Here is a 19107-nt window from a genome sequence, read left to right on the forward strand (position 1 = left end):
ATCTAATTTTTTTATTTTTTAAAAAAATTCATCCATAAAAAAAAGAAAATGAAATAGAGAAACTTTTTAAATTTAAATGCATAACTAAAAAAATAATTATCATTTAAAATAGATTCTCTAAATAAAATAAAAGAGGAGAGGAGCACTAACTTAAATATAAATTAAAAAAAAAAAAGAAAAAAAAAGTAAAAGATAGGCACTATTGGGTCTGGAAAGTTAGGCCAATCCACATAACCTATTTTATCAAGACTTGCGTGATTGATTTTTTTTAAAAAAAAAATAAAGAGAAAAAAAGTAAAAGATAGGCACTGCTCGGTCTGGAAAGCTAGGCCAGCCCACCTAGCCTATTTTATCAAGACTTGCGTGATTGATTTTTTTTTTGTAAAATAGAGAAAAAAAAAGTAAAAAATAAGCATTGCTGGGTCTGGAAAGCTAGGTTAACCCACCTAGTTTATTTTATCAAAACTTACGTGATTGATTTTATTTTTTTGTAAACTGGGCGGACGATGTCGTTTCAAAATCTTGGACAATCCATCCATAATAATATTTATACAATGAAAAATCTACAGTAATACTTAATTATTGCGTGACCATGAGCAAATACTGCAAGAAATAAAGTAAAAAATATATATAACTGAAATTTATTAAGGATTCTCATAATAATTATTATCTTTCAGTGAATGAATATTTGTATATCGTAATAGTTTCTTGTTGGAGTGTAATTTCCTAAGAATATTCTGTAGCTTAATGGAATATTCGAGGCAGATAAAGGGGTTTTCTTGAACGATGGATAAATTATAGCTTTCTCTACCTCAAGAAAACCAGCTATTTATTGTTAACTCATAAACCACTTAATATTTATACTATGATAGTTCGGATCCATTAAATCCTCTTTGATTTTCTTTCTTTGTTTGAATATTCAGCTGTTCATGGATAGCCTTTCTAAATTCAAGCTGGTTATTTCCTGTTAATTTACTAAATCAAGTACAGGAAGATTCTGGACCACGCAAACAGGATCCCGAGTTTTCATTTTGCAAAGATAAAGGTGTTAAAGACGACTGCTACATGGCACGTCAAAACAATAATTGTGTTTTCTGAGAGGCAAGTCTGTGTGTCTACGTGTGTGTGTGTGTGTGGGTGTCAACAGTGATACATCCACCACTCTGATTGCAATTAAAATTTGATTTCTGGAACGTGCCAGAAGACTTCAATGACGAAGACTCCTCCAAGTTGCGTATGCATAATGCATCCATCCGAGAGCAAATGGCACCTCTTGACGCTGATGCTTCGAAACAGTAAGGATAAGCAAAGTTAGACTGGTAGTGTCTTTATGCCTTTGCTTTTTAGGAAAAGACAAGAAAAAATCGACCCCGGGATCTAACTATTTTTCCTACCACTTGTTTTGATTCCACTCCAGAAATGTTAAAGAAAGGATGCCAATAAAGAAAAGGAAGAGGAAGAGAAAGGAAAAAGTCCACCGTATAGTTTACGTCGAAGTTTGGACTTCGATTTGTCTACACGTTCATTAGACCTGGACCGACATCCAGTAGAAATCAATAAAATCTAGAGGATAGTTTTGCTAGAAAATAATATGAATTATATTTAAAGATCTTATTTAACTGTTTAAGTTTTTAGATTAAGATAGTTTTTTAATATGATATCAGAGTATTGATGATCAAGTGGTTACGAGTTCGAATCTCACCATCTCTATTTATTTGATAAAAATTAAACCTATTTATTTGATAAAAATTAAATATAAGATAATGTGATGTTTATGTAAGTTTCAAACCTAAAGAATTTCATTTTAGAGAGCATGTTAGAAGTTAATATGAATCATATCTGGAAACATCACCTAACTGCTTAAAACTTTTAGATTGAAAAGCTTTCACAGGTTCTACATCTTGATTCTTCATCATCGTCAGCACTCATATCGTAAGTTTTAGAGCGTGTTTGGCAGTGTGGTTACGGGTGCTTTTCAAATAGCTTTTTGTGCCGAAATACATGCCAATGATGTTTTTTCATTTTTTAAAAATTATTTTTGACATCAGCACATCAAAACGATCCAAAAAGTACAAACCGCACTCAATTTTAGCAAAAAAAAAAAATTCAAAATTTGGTGAAACGCAGTTACAAACGCAATGCCAAACAGTCTCTTAATCTGCTGGAAGAAAACATGCACCAGACCATTTAATGGCTCGAGACACTTCCGAAGAAAAAAGAGAGCATTGTTTCTGGAAGCTTCCAGTCCAGGGGATCGAGGGAGACATAACATGTCTCGAGAGTCTTTCATAGCATACCAAATGAAATGATCCACAGAATCAATTGTTGATCCGAGTTGAAACTTGAAAGGTTATATGGAGATGACCACATATTAGAAGAAGGCAAGCATGTCAGGAAGCAATTCATCAAGAATTCTACATGAACGCTACAATACACCCAGATGCAACTGTAATGCTAATATTATTATTTTTCATTGCTTGTTTCCGCAAGTTTAATTTAAAGCTTCAAGTGGAGAGACTGCAAACGGGTAGCTAACACCGAAAAAAAAATACCAGACAGTCTTGAATGATAAAAACGATTTAGACCATGTATGTCATCCCGACTTGCAAGATATTCATGTGGGGTACACTCATATTAGCAGCACCGGCTCTACAGTTTTTCCTCAAGAATGCGTAAAAGTAGTTAATAACCAGTTTCTTGAAGAAAAAAGAGTTTTTCTTTGCCCTCACATCCCCGTGAGCCAGTAAATAAGTAAATCCCGAATCCATTGCTTCTCGAAGTGCTGAAAGCTCATACTCCAGACTTGGGTCTTCATCCAGGGACATAACACTAGAGGGAAATGCTGAGGAAGTTTCTTCGGAAATAGAACTTCCTGCGTCTTCCAGTCTTCGATCATGCATTAAAGGAACCCTAAGTTCATCTGTCCCATCACCACCTGCAGCTCCAGAATCCCTTGACCTCTCGGAAACATTATCAAAGTACTCGTTCAAATTGCTCTCGATGGCAAGATCTTGAGCCTCTCTTCTCAGAAACTTCTCAAGGCTTTCCACCAAAAGTTGCTCAAACACATGGTGACCTTCCTTTCTGACATCTTTGTAACCATATCGGGCAACGCAGCGGAACATATGGTAGTCCTTTGGACAAACTCTTCGGAAAAGAAACCTTTCCTCTTGGGGAACTACTGGAACAGGGACATACTTGATACAAACAAATACTATAGTAGAGTGGATTGCTGGAAGGCTCAGCAGGAACTGCCCAAAAATTGAGGGAACACCTTGGACAAGCTCATTGTACAGCAATCCGATTCCTGGAACTCTTACAGTTCCAAGGGTGGAGCCAAGCTCAAGCATAAAATCCATGGAAATCTTCTCTCTTACCTCACTCTGGTACTTCAACACGCTCCCATAATTCCAAGTGTACATCACACATAGAAAGAACGTAGCAAAAGCAAGCGGAAGCCACCCACCCTCTAAGATTTTCGATAGAACTGCAGACAAGTAAATGAGCTCAATAGATCCAAACACTAACGGGAAACACAAAGCCAAAAACAAGTTGGTCCGCCAAATTAGTAGCATCACAAGTGTGACCAGCGTGGTGCTCACAATCATCACACCAACTTCAGCTATGCCTGCAAGAACAACACAAGTTCCATTAGAAAGCCCAGAATTGTAGGATTAGTAACGAGTATTAACCCAGTCCCTCTCTTCAAGGAAATCACTAGATTCACAGGGGAAGATTTAAAAACGACTTAACATGCTATATTGGAAAGCAACAATTTTCCAACTGGAAATCATTTGGCACCAGCAGGGTTTTCTGCTCCAGAAAATTTCCAAGGAAAATTTTGAATGTGGAAAAAAGAACACTTTTTGAAGATGGAGAAGCAGGAAAATACTTAACCATATGCATTGGCAATATCCGTGGTTCTTCGAAAGATGGAAACCACAATGATGCACATTATCATTAGAAAATAATTGATGATAGGGATATAAATCTGGCCCATCAGCTTCCTTGAGGTGTGAACAATCTTCAGCCTTGGGAAGCATCCAAGAGCCATTGCTTGTTTAACACATGAAAACGTAGCAGATATCATTGCTTGGCTGGCAATCATGGCAGCAAGTGTGGCAATGACAAAGACTGGCCAGAACAGGCTCTCTGTTATTCATGAGATTTAGGAACCGTGTCAAAATTTGCATCCAGCATATAGACATTTTGATTTGAGACAATTTAGAAGGGGAATAAACTAATGTTAGTATTCATTCTAGTGGCAAAAGTCACCTGGAACAGAATCATAGAATATTCTGCTTGCAGAATCAGGATATTTCATTAAATATGAAGCCTGGCCCATGTAAGCCAAGAGAAGACAGGGAAACACTACACAAGTAAAGGCAATCTGTGCAAGCAGTAAAGAGTAATTAGGCGAAATATATGAAGTGAATCTTCAAGAAAGAGAAGAAATTCAGGGAAGCAGAACTAAACCTGTATGGATTGCACTGAAAAATGCCCTAAGTCAGCAAACATTGCTTCAGCTCCTGAAACGACATACAGACAAGTTGTGGCATCAAACAGGTATCTTTTCTACAATACCACATGACAAGCTCAAAGATGGAATAGAAAAGGTTGGTTGTCATTTTCACTTTGAAGCAAGACTGATGCATCAATCAGCCTTTGTACTTTATAGTTGCTGTCTCCAAACCTAATTTGAAATAATCAATATAGCAGCCCAAACAAAACACCTAATTTACTCTATCAGCATATCTTTGCATTACCTAGACCACTGAACTTCTACATAATATCTAACATTAAAGAAACAATGTGTTACAAGAGATATAAGAGAGGCAAGCAAGCAACAGATCAGAACATTCTCCTGTCAAAGGAAGCAATGCGGACAGTTAAAAATAAAATGAAATGAACTGGATCACCCAAATGTCTGTACCAAGAACAGACTTGATACCAGTACCTGTCGGCGTGTCTATTCATTCAATGACTGATAGGATCTGTGTCCCTAAAAAAACAATTTAAGAGAGACTTTTTCACAACAGGAATGATTGATATGCGAGAACAATTTTATCAGTCATATGGAAACATTAGCACAACAGAGGTTCAGGTAGAGTGATCTTTATACCAGGAGAAAATCAGTGGATGCCTTGCCAGCTAAAGTCAAATGGGTTAATCTATAGATTAACACAGTAATCAGGGTTCCTAACCTGTTAGTGTGGGTAGCATACTTCAAAAACAAAGAGCAAGGATGAGTACATCTTCTCTTACCGAGGAAAGATGTCTCCAGTAGATCCGATAAGACCAGGGAAGCTGAGGAAGATAAGAATGTAGCTAACCCACTAGTAGTGCTCACAGTTTAGGACAGTACGCACCTGTAATGCACAGAACGCAACCACCAAGAGCTGACCAAGCAGCACTGCTGTTTTTCTTGAAGAAGAAATAGATGTAGGCTGGATTGAGTGCTTTGAGGACGCTGATATCATGCTTCACTAGATTGTAAATCCCAATAGCACCCAGAGAAAAGAACCACAGAGCAAGTACAGGAGCAAACATGAAACCCACCTTCCCAGTTCCAAACCGCTGTATGCTGAAAATCCCCAAAAGGATTATGATTGAGACAACCACCACAGCACCTATAGACAAAACCAGTGAGATTTGAGCTATTTTGGTTCCAAAATTCATTATTGGTTGCATCTACAATAGCCAGGGAAAAGATATATAATTGGAAGTCTCCCCAGAATTGGATCGTTTCTATTCTGTTTTGTTTGTTAAAAAATACAAATGTACAGTAAAGTGAATTCTAATGAGTTAGCTAGAGTTAACTAGATAGCTAATTCCAGCAATATAGTGGATTCATAATAAAATATTTCCTACTAACATGGATCCACCCCAATATCATCAGATTTGTATAAAACTTGCTATCCTTTTGTGCATGCTGGCCCAACAAAACAAGCAGTCCACAATATAAGCCTAGATTTCACACATGCTAGGGGAGCTCTCAGACTGCAACAACATTGCATGGTGAAAAAAAAAAGGTATAAAAAAACTTTAATAACATCACATATGGATATGTGACGCATGATAAATATTTCAGTTCTTCAGTTCTTTACTACAGGCCTCAAACAATCAAGTGACCACGCATGCATCTAGAGAAGTTATAGAAAACAAGAAAAAAGATACCTACTTGTACCAAAGCCGGATATTTCACCTTGCAGACCACTCACAGCAGACATCACTGCATGAGAGATGCCATGATTGTGCATTAGTGTCACTCTAGGCAATCAGAATTGATTCTATTTCAAAAAATAAAATAAAAATAACATTGAAATGGCAATAAAACACTCCACCATGATTGTTGATACAGAGCACCAACAAACAAGTTCGAAAGGCCTCATCCCCCTAGTTTGATAATGTATTTCCAAAGTGCTTTTGGACCTAGAAAACATCAAATTGATGCCTTTTCAGTCCATAAGCACTTTTGCAGATGCACATTACTAAACACACAATTCTACATTAATGTTGAAATGAAATCAACAGCAAATTATGTTTTCATGAAAATAGTTCTCTTAAACAAAAGCTTCCACCTGTTTGGAAATTGCAACCACTCCACCTATCACACGGACAAGCAAGCCAAACAAAAACATTTTTACTGTATAAGTTTGATTTCAATGAATCAGCACTCGTGATTTATCCAATAGGAAATTCTACCTGGTTCTTCGCAGAAATTCATCAAATTGGACTTTGACAAGAAATCCTTAAATGCCCACAGTTATGTAGCATGTACAGTCAGAACCTTATTTTCTTTTTCTTCTTCTTTTTTAGTGATATTCAGAAGCTTAGTTTCTAAGAGGCTTTGTTTGCATTCACGAAATGTTTTGCAGGAATTTCCGATTTCTTATGAAATCTCATAGCTTTTGATTGATAGCACCTTCACTATTGAATATTCTCCAGTTCTAAATGGTGGATGGAAAATAGAAATCCACGAGTTGTAAGACCATATGCAATTAGAAAATTCCCAAACGCTTTGATTAAGTGCATATACTGTTTAGTGGCTGGCTACCTGCCAATGACACAACACACATTGATGTACCTGACATCGCGGGGGTTAGAATACCATCTCCTATGACCATAGAAGTTCCTGTCAGAACCAAAAGCAAAAGCACTGTTTTCAAGGATGATCTTTTCTCCAAAGTTTCTTTTATGTTTAAAGCCCTTTCCAGTTCTGGAGTTGGTAATTTGAGCCTATAACTTGAAATATTTTCATCAGCTGGCTGTCGATTTGGCAGCATATTGACCTTTGCATATCTGCAAATCAGTGAATACAGAGCAAATGTTCCTCCTGCAATCAGAATTATCGATGTGTTAATCAATACACGGTCCATGAGATTTCTAGCAATAAAGCAAGAAGAAACTGATCAATTTGAAAAGAGATCTCTTACCTTCCCCGTTATCATTTGCTTTGAGCACTACAAAAACATATTTTGCTAGTGGAATGAGAGCAATTGTGTAAATAACTAGGGATAAAGCTCCCAGGACATCAACTTCTGACCTGATGGGCACCTTACTGAAAACATCAGTAAAGACATAAAGAGGGCTTGTACCCAAGTCACCGTACACCACACCCAGTGTCTGGAAGGCCAATGCAAGATTTTGCCAAACTGAAAGGTCCTAATGTATTAAAGTAATGGTTCAGTAATAGAAAAAAAATCAGATCTCATGGACTCGCAAATTTTTCTTTGTATCCTAGCAAACCACTTTTGGCTGCTTATCAAAGTGGGTTGGATCTTTATGAATGCCTAGAAGTTATATTTGGGACTTATACAAGCTCCTCACCTTCCAACTCCTTTTTGGCCGTGCTCTCTTTCCATAGATTCTAAGCACGACTGCAGAAAGAGTGCTGTTTATAGAATTCCTAAAAATTGCGCAAAGTATTTTAGTATAATAAGCTGGAAATATTTTAGTCCTCGCCAAATGTTTGCTAAACTAACTACGAAGAATCAGACCAAGAAAAAATTTGCAGTCTGTGATAAGTGGTCATGAATTCCATAGGTTGGGGTAAACCATGCCAGATTGAATGCTCTTCCCCACAATCGCCACTGATAAAACCCTTTCACATGCTCAGCTTACTCCAAAACAAAAGGCAATAAATGGGAAAATTGCAAACTATACGAACTATAATGATGGTGGTGTTTATCAATTCCCTACCTTTATCATTGGTCACAACTCACAAAATTCACGAGGAACTCAATTTTATAGCATTTTGCCCCAATTTACAACTTCACAAGCACGAATATACATCGAGGGAAAAGTATGATAGCCATTAAAAAAATTGTAATTAGTAAATGGTGATGATAATTTAATTATGAGTACCTTGGAGTGGTGGTGATGAGCACCAGCAATCTCCATGGCTTCAACATCAAAAGAATCAACGCTTTTGGGCTTCTTAACCAGCCTCCTCCTCATAGATCCATACCCTTGGCTGCTATCATTCTCGTCAAGCAAAGACCAAGGAGGTGACTCTGAGTCAACTTCACTACCATCCACCCACCTCGACTCGCCAACACCACCACCACCGCCATCAACGATGCCATCGTTACTACTACCCACCAACCTCACACTGCTCTCTTCAATCCGATCATCATCTCCTTCCATATTTCTGCAAAACGACCCACTTTAAGAACAAAACCTATATTATATATTCAGTAATCACAGATTGAAGCAGTCATTGGAGGGTGTAGCACTGCATTTTAGGAGACACTGAGAGGTACTAAATTTGAGTTGCTAAGATAATATAAAATAATAACAATAATAATACGAGGGACAAAGAAGATAACAACAGCGCCAATTATAAGTAACGGACAAAAAGCAGTGTTATTTTCAGACATCGTCGCACCAATAGATAACCTTCCTATTAAATGTAACGGAACACGTTGACTTGACAGTTGGTTGCCTTATTTGGGCCCGTTTGTTAGCGTGGGTCACCGCATTAACAAACACTTTATTTTCTCTGAGAGAGATAGTTTATGTGTACCTTGTAGATTAAATTCTGTTAAATTAATTTATGTGTTTGAAATCTATTTAAAAAAAAATTAGATGACAGAGCCTCTAATTTTCTATAAAAATTCAATTTTAATTAACATTGAAAATTATTTTTAAAAAATACTCCGTCTTTCTTTCCTTCTGAAACTCCTGCAAAATACCTTCTCATTCTCTGTGAAAACCCCCCCTCTCTTTTCTGTCTCTTCTTCTAGCACAGCTTCAACAAAAAGCTTTGGCCCAAGAATACCTGAATTGGAAAAGGATATTGACAAGCCTGTCTTCCAACAGGTTAGCGGTCCTCCCTAATGGTCCTGTGCTGTTGTTGTTGTGTGGTGTTACTCCATATTGTTTCTGTGTAGTGTTCTTCAAAAGGGCAAATGACCAGATTTCTTCCCAGTTATTTCCTGTAATCTTGATAGGGAAGGAAACAAGTATCAATAATAATAATAATGCCTTTTTAGACGACGACTTTTCAGTCATAAGTCCATCGTACTCTTTTTTTATACCGGGAAGACGCTGTAGTAATGTTTGCCATATCATAACTGTTAAATCCCAAGCTGGTTTTTCTTCTCTCGATTGAATGCGCAGGAACATGAACTGGGGTGTGGCTAATGAAAGATAATTTAGGTTTTGGTGTCTTGTTTTTAGTCTTTTGTTTTTCTTTATCTCTTTTTTGTTTTCTCGAGTGTTTTCAATATCGGACCTGGCCAAGCTTAAAACCAAAAAGGCACTCCCTTTCTTTCTTTTGATTGATCTTTTTGTTCCCTATACTTGGTCCACCCTATACATAATACGTGGGTCTAATCACTTTTTTAAAATAAAAACAAATGTAAAGACACGAGGAAGTTAAAAATTTGATGTGTGATATATTATGGGATGTTGTGGAATGCAATGTAAATCGTGTGTTTTTTTATATATTTTTAGATCGTTTTGATATGTGAATTTTAAAAATAATTTTTAAAAAATAAAAAAATATTATTTTGATGCATTTCTAAACACAAAATACTTTAAATCATTATCACAATCCTAACCATGCTGTAAATAAGGTGGTGTCACTTACTTGTTGGCTTATATAACGTACACGTTAGTCACTTTTATTTTTTTTTGTATTTTATATTTATTAAAATATTAAATTTTTTTTATTTTTACTTGTTAATAATAAAAAAGTCTGGATGAAAATTAAAAGAAAATTCCTTGAAGTCCAATTAGAGAAATCTTGCTTTTAACCACAATTCAGACATTTTACTATACTTTTAAAAAGTAAAAATCTAAAAATGCCCCCAAAAACCAGTTGTTCGAGTTTTTCTTTTTAAAGACAATAAGCTCATTTTATTATGTAAAAAAAATTAAAAATACCAAGTTGCACCCAATCATTTTTCTAATAATCAAAATACCAAAACCGACGAGTTTTTTTTTAAAAGGGAAAAATTATCAGTGCCATGTTATAATCCACAATGCATCAAGTTTGGGGCTATGATACTTTTCTCACACTCTTTTGGTCTGGTTAGCTCACTTGATTTCTATTATTATATATTAAAAAATATTTTTTTATTGTGTAGCATGGTGAGATTGTCCTAAATCTATACCAAAAGGGGGAAATGAAGAAAGATAAACTGCGAAACTTTACGGGCTAGAAACTGATTTGCGATTCATTGTATATGTTAGGCACCAAGTTGCAAAATCTAAATGAGAACCGAAAGCTTTAATTATTGTTGTTGTTAAGAGGAAGAAGGGGGGATTATTCCTGGGGTCGCCACCCAGCGAATGTGGTACAAGGCCAAGGTAACCGAAGGGAGCCGCTCCCTCAACAAAGTCCAGAGAGCGAGCCTAATTGGCCAGAACAACGACACGGCGAATCCGAGTCAAAAGCTTCTTGACTGTCGCAACAGTCTCGGATAGTTCTTTTCGGCTAGACCACGCAACCTTTCCCCTCGCCCGTGGATAATCCAACTGCTTAATAAAACAGCTTCTGCTGAAATTCTGACTAGGGAAGAAAGAGCCGACGATTAAATAAACTAGAGGCAGATTTGGACAACTGGAGAGGCTTAGATATATACCAGTGTTTGGTCTAATCGCATTGAACAAGCGCATCACAAAAAACCTCGGTGGGAAATCTGAGGAGGCTTGGGAGTTAATTCCACTTTTTCATTTTTGTGTTCTTATTTGGTAATCCTGTTGCTCGCATGGCTGTAACATTGGCTGAACATCAAGCTTGGCGCACCCCATCCAACACATAAACGGATAAACCTAAACCACAAAAGCAAATACACCCTAGCCGCACAGCTTGACACATGCCCCTACATGGTCTCTAAAGCATTTTGAACCAAAATTGCTGAAAATTAATAGCCGTGGTCCGAGTTGAGAACGTTGTGGGGGTGGTTTTGCAACACACCTAATAGTGGCTTTTTACTAATATCCAATCATACCAGCGCACGGTGTATAAATTGTTGCGATTTATGCATGTCAAAATAATTCTCGCACGGGCTGATCCGACTTCTACGAAGTCAAGAACGTGAAAACATGTCTCAAGTTACGAAGTCAAGAGGAAAAGTTAAAATTGAAGGTTTTACGAGGCAGGCGGAAAAAAAGAATTATATCAACTAAAAGGTCTACCTGATTACTTTAGAAAAATTTCAAAATCTCGGAAATAGTTTCAAGGTGGGTAAGTATCAAGTTCTCCCTATTAAACCATGCTGAGAACATAAATTTAAACCTCAACTTATTCCATAACTCGTTGCCGTGTATCTTTCAGAGAGGATGAACGCCAACACTTGACAACAGCTTCGAATTCTGCTCCTTCACTAATCTTCAACACTCTATCATTTAGCTTTTGAATCAATCACCTTCTTTGCAAAAGAAGGCAAACAGAAAGCCGCTGTATGCAACTGAAAATGGGAAGGAGTAATGGTAAGAACAGAACGGCAGTATTCAGAGAAAATTGGAAACATTGGCTAATTCAAGAAAAGCACATTGCTATGGTGCCTCTCACCTCTGAGTTGTAAAACTTCAAGGGTTTTGATTTGCTTTGACTATCATTGGAATCTATAGGATTAACTGGATGCTTGAAATCAACGGCAGGTCCCTCAGTCGAGCAAAGCATGAAACCAATCATTCCACTGAAAAAATAAATAAATCCAAGCAAACATTAGCACTGAAGAATACACAGCATATATATACTTACTGTGAAAAGGCACAACGTCAAGCAAAAAATACATAAAATAAATAAAACACAACTAAGCAAGAATCAGGCTGGAAAGAGATGGTTTGATAAGTAACGAGGGCCTTTTGTTCTATGAGTGAGGTCTCTGTTATATGTGCAAACCGAGGATACTACAGGAGAGAGAGCAGGGGATAAGTACAAACCTTGGGTACGTAGGAACAGTAGTCCATGCATAGTTGACGGAGCCTTTGAAGATCTGACGGCAGTTTGCCACAATATCTTCAATGATGTTCATGTGAAGCCATATACTTTCTGCTTGTGTGCTCACAACTCCTCCTGGACGGAGAGCCTTTGCTACTGACTCAAAAAAGGGCTTCTCAAAAAGCTCTTGAGCAGGACCTGGGTGATGGAAATATAATGGTTTGAAAGTTAAAAGGCATTAAGAGCTATTAAATTAAAAAAGATAATTCTCAAGTTCACTATGATAAGTACAGAATTGCAACAGCTTGCAGAGGTGCTGTTACCTATTGGATCGGAAGAATCTACTATAACTGCATCATAAGTACCTTCAGGAACAGCTTTTAAAAATGCAACTCCTGCAAGTTCAAATAAAATTGACCGGTAAATAAATTCGCAAGAGAAGAAAAGAAGGGGACAAGGAAGAAGCAGTTCATACCATCACCAATATGGAGAGACACACGGGGATCCTCATACCCGACTGATACGTCAGGGAAGAATTTTTTAGAAACCTGGAAGACACAAAAAGAATATGTAAGTGACACTTGAAACTTTCCGGTCCTTAATGTATATAATTGAAATCGACACAGCATGCTCAATCAGAAGAAGCAAAATGCACTACTTCTAACGAGATCAAACTCAACTCAACACTAATGTAACCATTAAAAATCTAGGAAGAGACAAAGCATGAAATAAGCTTCAACTGTCCTACTCACATCAACAACCATCTTATCTATTTCACATATGTCAATCTGCTCAACAGAAGAGTGTCGAGCCACTTCCCGTAGGACCCCACCATCTCCTCCACCAATAACCAAAACCTGATAGAGAAAAAAATGTGTCAAGAATTTGAAAGAAAACAGAAAAAACAAGTTTTAGTATCATGTAAATATGATAAATAATACTAGAGATAGAAAACTCAAATGGAGTCAAGTGAGCATAAAACCACATCAATCAACACAGCATAATCACCCCACAGCATTGAATAGAATTTTGTTTCTAACCTCTATAGATTGGCAATTATCAAAAGTCAAAAGTCTTTTGACTTTCTCTTTCATCTTCTACTTTTAAATTCCATATCCTCCGGCTATGGTTCTTAAAGGCTCAATTTGACATGTTTGCTGCTTTCTCGGTAAGAAATGTTGTCCTAATTCCATCTTTGGACACATGTAATTTGAATAACAAGCAGTAAAATTGCTACCACAACAGATTGTTGCTACAGGCTCAGGGTAAAAACGGCAAAAGCAAACCAAACCATTCATGTCATCTCTAATGTCTCATTCCATGAAATTAAATATGAGCATTTGATGGCCCATTCCCTAACAGCATATCCTAAACACATTGATGGTACAAAATCACAACCAGGAATGAAATGCTAACTGAAATGTGTCATGATACATGCAACAACGCTCAAATGGCACTCATGATTGCAAATGCATTTCCATTCAATGCATTGATTCTATACCTTCTTTGGGTTAGCAATTGAGCAAAGTGGAAGGTGAGTGATCATTTCTTGATATGCACATTCATCCCTCTCAGTGAGTTGAATTACCCCATCTAAAACTAGAACCTTTCCATATGTTGATGACTGCAAAAGAGTATCATGATGCATATATGTTATATTTAGCACATATAAAAAGACAAAAAGATTAGAACATGTCCATAGCATTAATTACCTGAAAGACCATAACATTCTGATAGTCAGACTTCCCTTGAAATAAGATCTTCTCTACTTTCAAGGAATGCGCCTCTCCTACAGGTTTCAAAAGTGAATCTCATAAGAAGATGTAAAATCCAAAAACATGGGGTTCAAAAAGACTAGGGCAATTAGCAGGAAGATTTACGATATAGTTGGCAAAGATAACAGGCTTCAGGTTTGCATAACATTACAGAGAAAAACACCAAATATTACATGCATGAAGTTGCAGGACAGAAAAGGGCTTAGCAGGTATTCTAAATGATACAAAGTATCCTTACTCAAGGTTGCAGAGCTAGCCTCAATTGAATGACACGAGGATTGCATGTTGAAGGAAATCATCATTTTGTTAGCAAATGCAAAGCTAGTTCTTTTCTCAGTAATCCTATTAGTATCAAAACTCCCAACACTTGAATTTATGCCAGATTTTTAAGAAGCATTTGACACGAATGAGATTCAAAGACACGGAAGAGGACAGAGCAGATGTTGGCCAATTCCCGCCAATCGGGTACAATCATCTAGATAGTTATTTTATTTAATTCAGTGTTTAAGGGTGTATTAGAACATTTGATGGTCTAGACAACAAAAAATGCAAATTCCAGAGTAGGATTATAATAAAAAATAAAAAAAAATACTGGAAAAAAAATATTATCCCAGGGGTGAGGCCATGGACAAGAACACCAAAACGAATAGCAAATACTCAGAACAAAAGGAGCAACATGATTGCCAATCAAGTATAAACAAAAATAATAATAATCTCATACAAAGCAAACTGCCTTAACAACCAAAAAAGCGGATAACAGCATAAAAACATAATCCCCAAAAAGATAAACAGCTACGCAAAACAACATGAGCATATCATCTTGTATTCCAAAGAATACAGGACAAAAAAGGTCTTGAACCTTTTCGAGATTCATGGTATTCTTGGTTGCAAGCAAGAGAAAAGGAGGCCAGAAAAAATGAAGGGGTATTGGAGAAGAGAAATACCAGGCCACATTGGGCTAATCTCAGAGAACCAGCCAGTAATAACGGAGGAGATATAATCGTTATTGTTGGTCTCTGTCTCCATGGCTTCAGTGGCAGCAGAGGCTCCATTCTCTTCATCTTCTCTTGGCCTCTTCACTGGCAAATCAGTAACAACACTCTCTTCAGCCATACAGACTCTCTGTTCTTCTTGCTGGAGCGCACCTAAAACCCTCCCTTACTCCCAAGAATTTTTTTATATATAAAAAAAATCCTAAGTGGAAAAGAATAAAAAGGAGGAGCACCCTGGAAGAGAGAGATAGACCCAAAAAACCCTAATGAAGGGGTTTAGCCGAAGTTGAGTAGTTAAAAGAAATGGAAGGGAAGCCGCATCTTACTTTATTATTTTCCCATATTTTTGTGATGCCCTTCTGTTTTACCTTTTTTTTTTCAAATATGCTCGGGTCAGAGACAGTTTATGGCTAGAAGGCACAGTGAAATAGAAATTGTTTTTAATTTTTTTATCAAAAATATATTAAAATAGAAAAAAATAAAAAATAATTTTAAACAATAAAAAATTATCTAAAAATTATTCAAAAATATATTAAAAAATAATTTCGTCAATTTTAAAATAGCGTAATCCATACACCTCACAGTCGGGGCTAGAGATGGCAATAATACAGCCCACTGCGGTTATATTAAAATCATATAATATCATCAGAGGTGACACCGAAAAGAATCTGCTTAAAGACGCTTTTTTCTTTCTCTGGTTGCTGTCGCTTTCTGTGTTGAAAACATTATCTTCCCAATCCGAGACCTTGCCTACGACATGAAGTTTATGGTGCAGAGAAAAATGATGGGGCTATCGATTAGGGCTCGAGAACTTTGGGATGAGGTTCCTCTGCTTTACCACCTTTCTTTTGTTCTTATTCTTTCTCGAGATTCTCAGCTTTTTTACAGCCTTTTGTCGCTTTAAAGCTTCGGAGCATGTACCTGTTTGGACGGTGGTTTAGGCTATGTTTGGTATATATGTTTTAAGTTAAATTTTTTATAAAAAAAATTAATTTTTTTTTCAGTGTTTTTAAATATTTTAATGTATAGGTATCAAAAATAATTTTAAAACAATAAAAAAATATTATTTTAATACTTTTTAAAATAAAAAACATTTTAAAAAGCAATTAATGCTATAAAACTTAGTCATTTTTTCTAAAAGAGAAATATTAATTTTTTTTCTGAATATATTAAGTCGATATAAAAAATATGCTTCTAACATCGTTCTAAAAATGAATTGGTTTGTGATGATAATTTATCCCTTTTTACTTCAATCTATCTTGATTTTTAGCCTATTATTTTAAGCAGTGGTACTGTTTTTCAAGTAGTTTTGAGCCATTAGACTAGTGAGATAAGTTCTATCATGTCCCTCACGTGGCTCACAACTCTCAATCTTAACCATTCACCCATCTCCCCACCACCTACAAATGCCCTCCGGCCACCGCGGCTTGCCCATCCGGTCTTTCACTCATCGATAAATCATGGGAAGACTCTACGAAGGCTCAATGGCACCTCGGATACCACGATTTGAAATCGACTCTTTTTTTTTCTTTTTTTCATGTTCAGGGTAGGAGAGCTCCATAGCCATGTATAAAGGTGGGTTCAGAGTCTTAACAGGTAGGAGGTGAAAGCTTGAGCCGGGAAAATCCTCAATTATGCCTAAAAACCATGTCTAAGAAAGCCAATAATGTGATAGCTTCATGAAACTTTAAATGATTACTTGATTCCCCTCCCTCCTCCCTTTCTTAAGCCAGGCCTGGAAACTTTATAAGGTCACAAGCATATGTAGCCGCAATGTTGGCTATGGATGTAATAACCATGTTCCTAAGAATGTATGGGAAGAACGGGTCTAAATGTTAGCATGTAATCGGGGAAGAAAATTACCTTTTACGAGAAATATATTAATTAGATAGTGTTTGTTTTTATGGTTAAAGTTGAGATTGAGGTTATGTTCGAGTGTGTGATTGGATTGGAGATAGCTTTCGCTTTTTTTAGTGGAATCTACGTGAAAAAACACATGTTGTTTTAACTTTTGGAAACGTGGTTTGTGCTTAAAAGATGTTATATCTTTGAAAAACAAGTTATCACACCTCTAAACCAAATACACTCTAATCATGTATAAAACTCAACTACAAAAACTAGTTTTTCTTGTTTTTTCTAGTATTTGTAATAGGTCTTATACACAAATCTTAACTTTAACCACAAAAACAAATACATGATTCTCGATAAATTAAGGTTAATCAAATTAACCTAAGTTTCAGGGCTTTATAACATGAAATAGATTGTCACATTTCCTTCAAAATCAAAATAGGTGGCAATAGTGAATTTTTGTAGCATGACAGTTGAAATTGATTATTTTCACGTTTATTTTATGTTATTTTAATCTTTTCATGAGAAATCTCATAATTTAAATTCTTTTCAGGCATATATCAGTTCATTGTATAGGAACTTTTTTATTTTCTCGAGGGGAGAAAGGAAAAAAAGAGAAGAAAACAAAAGAAAGAGGTGAAGAAAAAAAAAAAGCAAAGAAAGCAAAAGTACAACCCTCCATCTATTTACTACTTATCACGTAGCCCAAATGCAGGTCTCAAACAAAACCCACTTATAGAGAGAGAGAGAGAGCCCAATCGAAAATCTCTACACCTCGTGGTCCTCTTCTATCTTGACGGTTGTCTAAGATAGTTATTTTTTAAAATATATTTTAAAAATTATATTAAAATAATATATTTTTTATTTTTTAAAAATAATTTTAAATAAAAAAGCATTTTGAATTTTCACGTAATACAATTACAAACAGCCCGAACACACCTATCTTTGGATAAATTGGACAATTGTCATGTAAATTTTAAAAAATAAGCGAATTAACATCACAATAAATGTTTTTTTTTTTTGACAAAATAGTATATTTTTATTTTTCATGGTTTAAAATTACGATTTTTATTAAATATCATTTTTTAAATCATGACAATTAATTAATGTCACAATTCACGATGTATCAGGCTGTTTGTCTACGCGGCTGCGGCTGCGTTTTATTTAAAACGTTGTCCGCAGCCATTTGGTAATAATAAAACTTACTTTACTGTGCACGGGGTCCACATGTTTTTTGCGTTTAAAACGCTGGAAAGAAAAAGCAACGAAAACCTGCTTTGCATGCACTGTAGAAACCTGCGGACAGTGCAATTCACTGCTGTTCACGAGTGAATTGCACTGTTCACGTGAACAGTGCAATTCACTTGCACTGTTCTCAGTTTTTTTTTAGTGTGTTAATTGTATTAATTTTTTTTTTTAAAAAAAAAAACTAGTTTAGAGAATTAAATTCATTCGCGATGTGAACAATATTTTTCTCTCGAAAAACTAGTATAGAGTGAATTAAATTTACGCGCACAGTAATATCAATTTTATATCTGATAATATTTTATTTAATTTTATTACACGTTCAAAAAGTTATGAAAACTGTAGTTCTTATCGGATGAATTTTAGACGTAATGGAATTATAAATAGTTTAATGGAATATATTTTTAAAAAAATTATTTTATAACCTCAATTTCAAAAACATTCTTAACCAAACACATTAAACTACTTTTTCTTAAACCTCAGTTTCAAACACAGTTTTAACCAAACATCTAACCTCAACTAAAAGTACTTTTTATAAAACAATTTTTTTTAAACCACAACCATAATAGCTACCGCAATACCAAACATATTTCGCGACGTCGATTAATTATCAACCATGACAATAAAATGATAACATTGAGAAACCGCGTAATGCAAAAGACGAAAGAGCATCTCGAAGTTTCAGGTCAATCCCGTGAAGATTTCAAGGGATCATAAGGTGCATTGAATCCTGATGATGGTCTTGGGGAACAACAAGATCAGAAGCCACACCACGAGCTCAAGGCAAAGGAAACTTCTGTAGAAGTCTGTCGGTTAGCAGATCAGTTAAAAGAACAAGAAGAAAAAATCA

At 35.9% G+C, this 19107-nt stretch overlaps 2 protein-coding genes across 5 annotated transcripts; both read right to left on the bottom strand.

Annotated features, from left to right (window-relative positions):
* Positions 1-2441: 2441 nt before the first annotated feature.
* Positions 2442-8863, bottom strand: LOC7459054 (putative potassium transporter 12). 4 transcript variants are annotated; one of them, XM_052456368.1, is made up of 10 exons: positions 8368-8565; positions 7831-7909; positions 7437-7665; positions 7088-7336; positions 6182-6232; positions 5370-5630; positions 4477-4529; positions 4276-4390; positions 3898-4152; positions 2442-3628 (listed from the first exon to the last, which is right to left on the bottom strand). In XM_052456368.1, the coding sequence occupies exons 1-10, from the start codon at positions 8412-8414 to the stop codon at positions 2580-2582; spliced, it is 2388 nt and encodes a 795-aa protein (XP_052312328.1). In that variant the 5' UTR covers positions 8415-8565; the 3' UTR covers positions 2442-2579. The 4 variants fall into 4 exon arrangements, with proteins under 4 accessions (XP_052312328.1, XP_052312327.1, XP_052312329.1 ...); XM_052456367.1 differs by lacking the exon at positions 7831-7909 and having other exon boundaries at positions 8368-8863; XM_052456369.1 differs by lacking the exons at positions 7437-7665; positions 7831-7909 and having other exon boundaries at positions 8368-8515.
* A 2764-nt stretch (positions 8864-11627) lies between these two features.
* Positions 11628-15479, bottom strand: LOC7459055 (spermidine synthase 1). The gene is made up of 9 exons (XM_002315770.4): positions 15117-15479; positions 14110-14186; positions 13899-14021; positions 13150-13254; positions 12873-12945; positions 12721-12792; positions 12400-12595; positions 12026-12152; positions 11628-11921 (listed from the first exon to the last, which is right to left on the bottom strand). Exons 1-9 carry the CDS (start codon positions 15283-15285, stop codon positions 11856-11858), a joined length of 1008 nt encoding a protein of 335 aa, XP_002315806.1. The 5' UTR covers positions 15286-15479; the 3' UTR covers positions 11628-11855.
* Positions 15480-19107: the final 3628 nt, after the last annotated feature.

The sequence above is a fragment of the Populus trichocarpa genome, chromosome 10 (genome assembly GCF_000002775.5).
Source record: "Populus trichocarpa isolate Nisqually-1 chromosome 10, P.trichocarpa_v4.1, whole genome shotgun sequence".
NCBI classification, from domain to species: Eukaryota; Viridiplantae; Streptophyta; class Magnoliopsida; order Malpighiales; family Salicaceae; genus Populus; species Populus trichocarpa.

What these genes read in the sequence shown, in the direction of transcription:
- LOC7459054 (XM_052456367.1), bottom strand. Translation starts at nt 8,649, where the DNA reads ATGGAAGGAGATGATGATCGGATTGAAGAGAGCAGTGTGAGGTTGGTG. An exon ending in CTCATCACCACCACTCCAAG is followed by an intron (nt 7,666 to 8,367) that starts GTACTCATAATT and finishes TTAATACATTAG; the next exon opens with GACCTTTCAGTTTGGCAAAA. An exon ending in ATTCTATGATTCTGTTCCAG is followed by an intron (nt 4,153 to 4,275) that starts GTGACTTTTGCC and finishes CATGAATAACAG; the next exon opens with AGAGCCTGTTCTGGCCAGTC.
- LOC7459055 (XM_002315770.4), bottom strand. Translation starts at nt 15,285, where the DNA reads ATGGCTGAAGAGAGTGTTGTTACTGATTTGCCAGTGAAGAGGCCAAGA. An exon ending in AGAATGTTATGGTCTTTCAG is followed by an intron (nt 14,022 to 14,109) that starts GTAATTAATGCT and finishes ACTCTTTTGCAG; the next exon opens with TCATCAACATATGGAAAGGT. An exon ending in CAATTGCTAACCCAAAGAAG is followed by an intron (nt 13,255 to 13,898) that starts GTATAGAATCAA and finishes TTTCTCTATCAG; the next exon opens with GTTTTGGTTATTGGTGGAGG.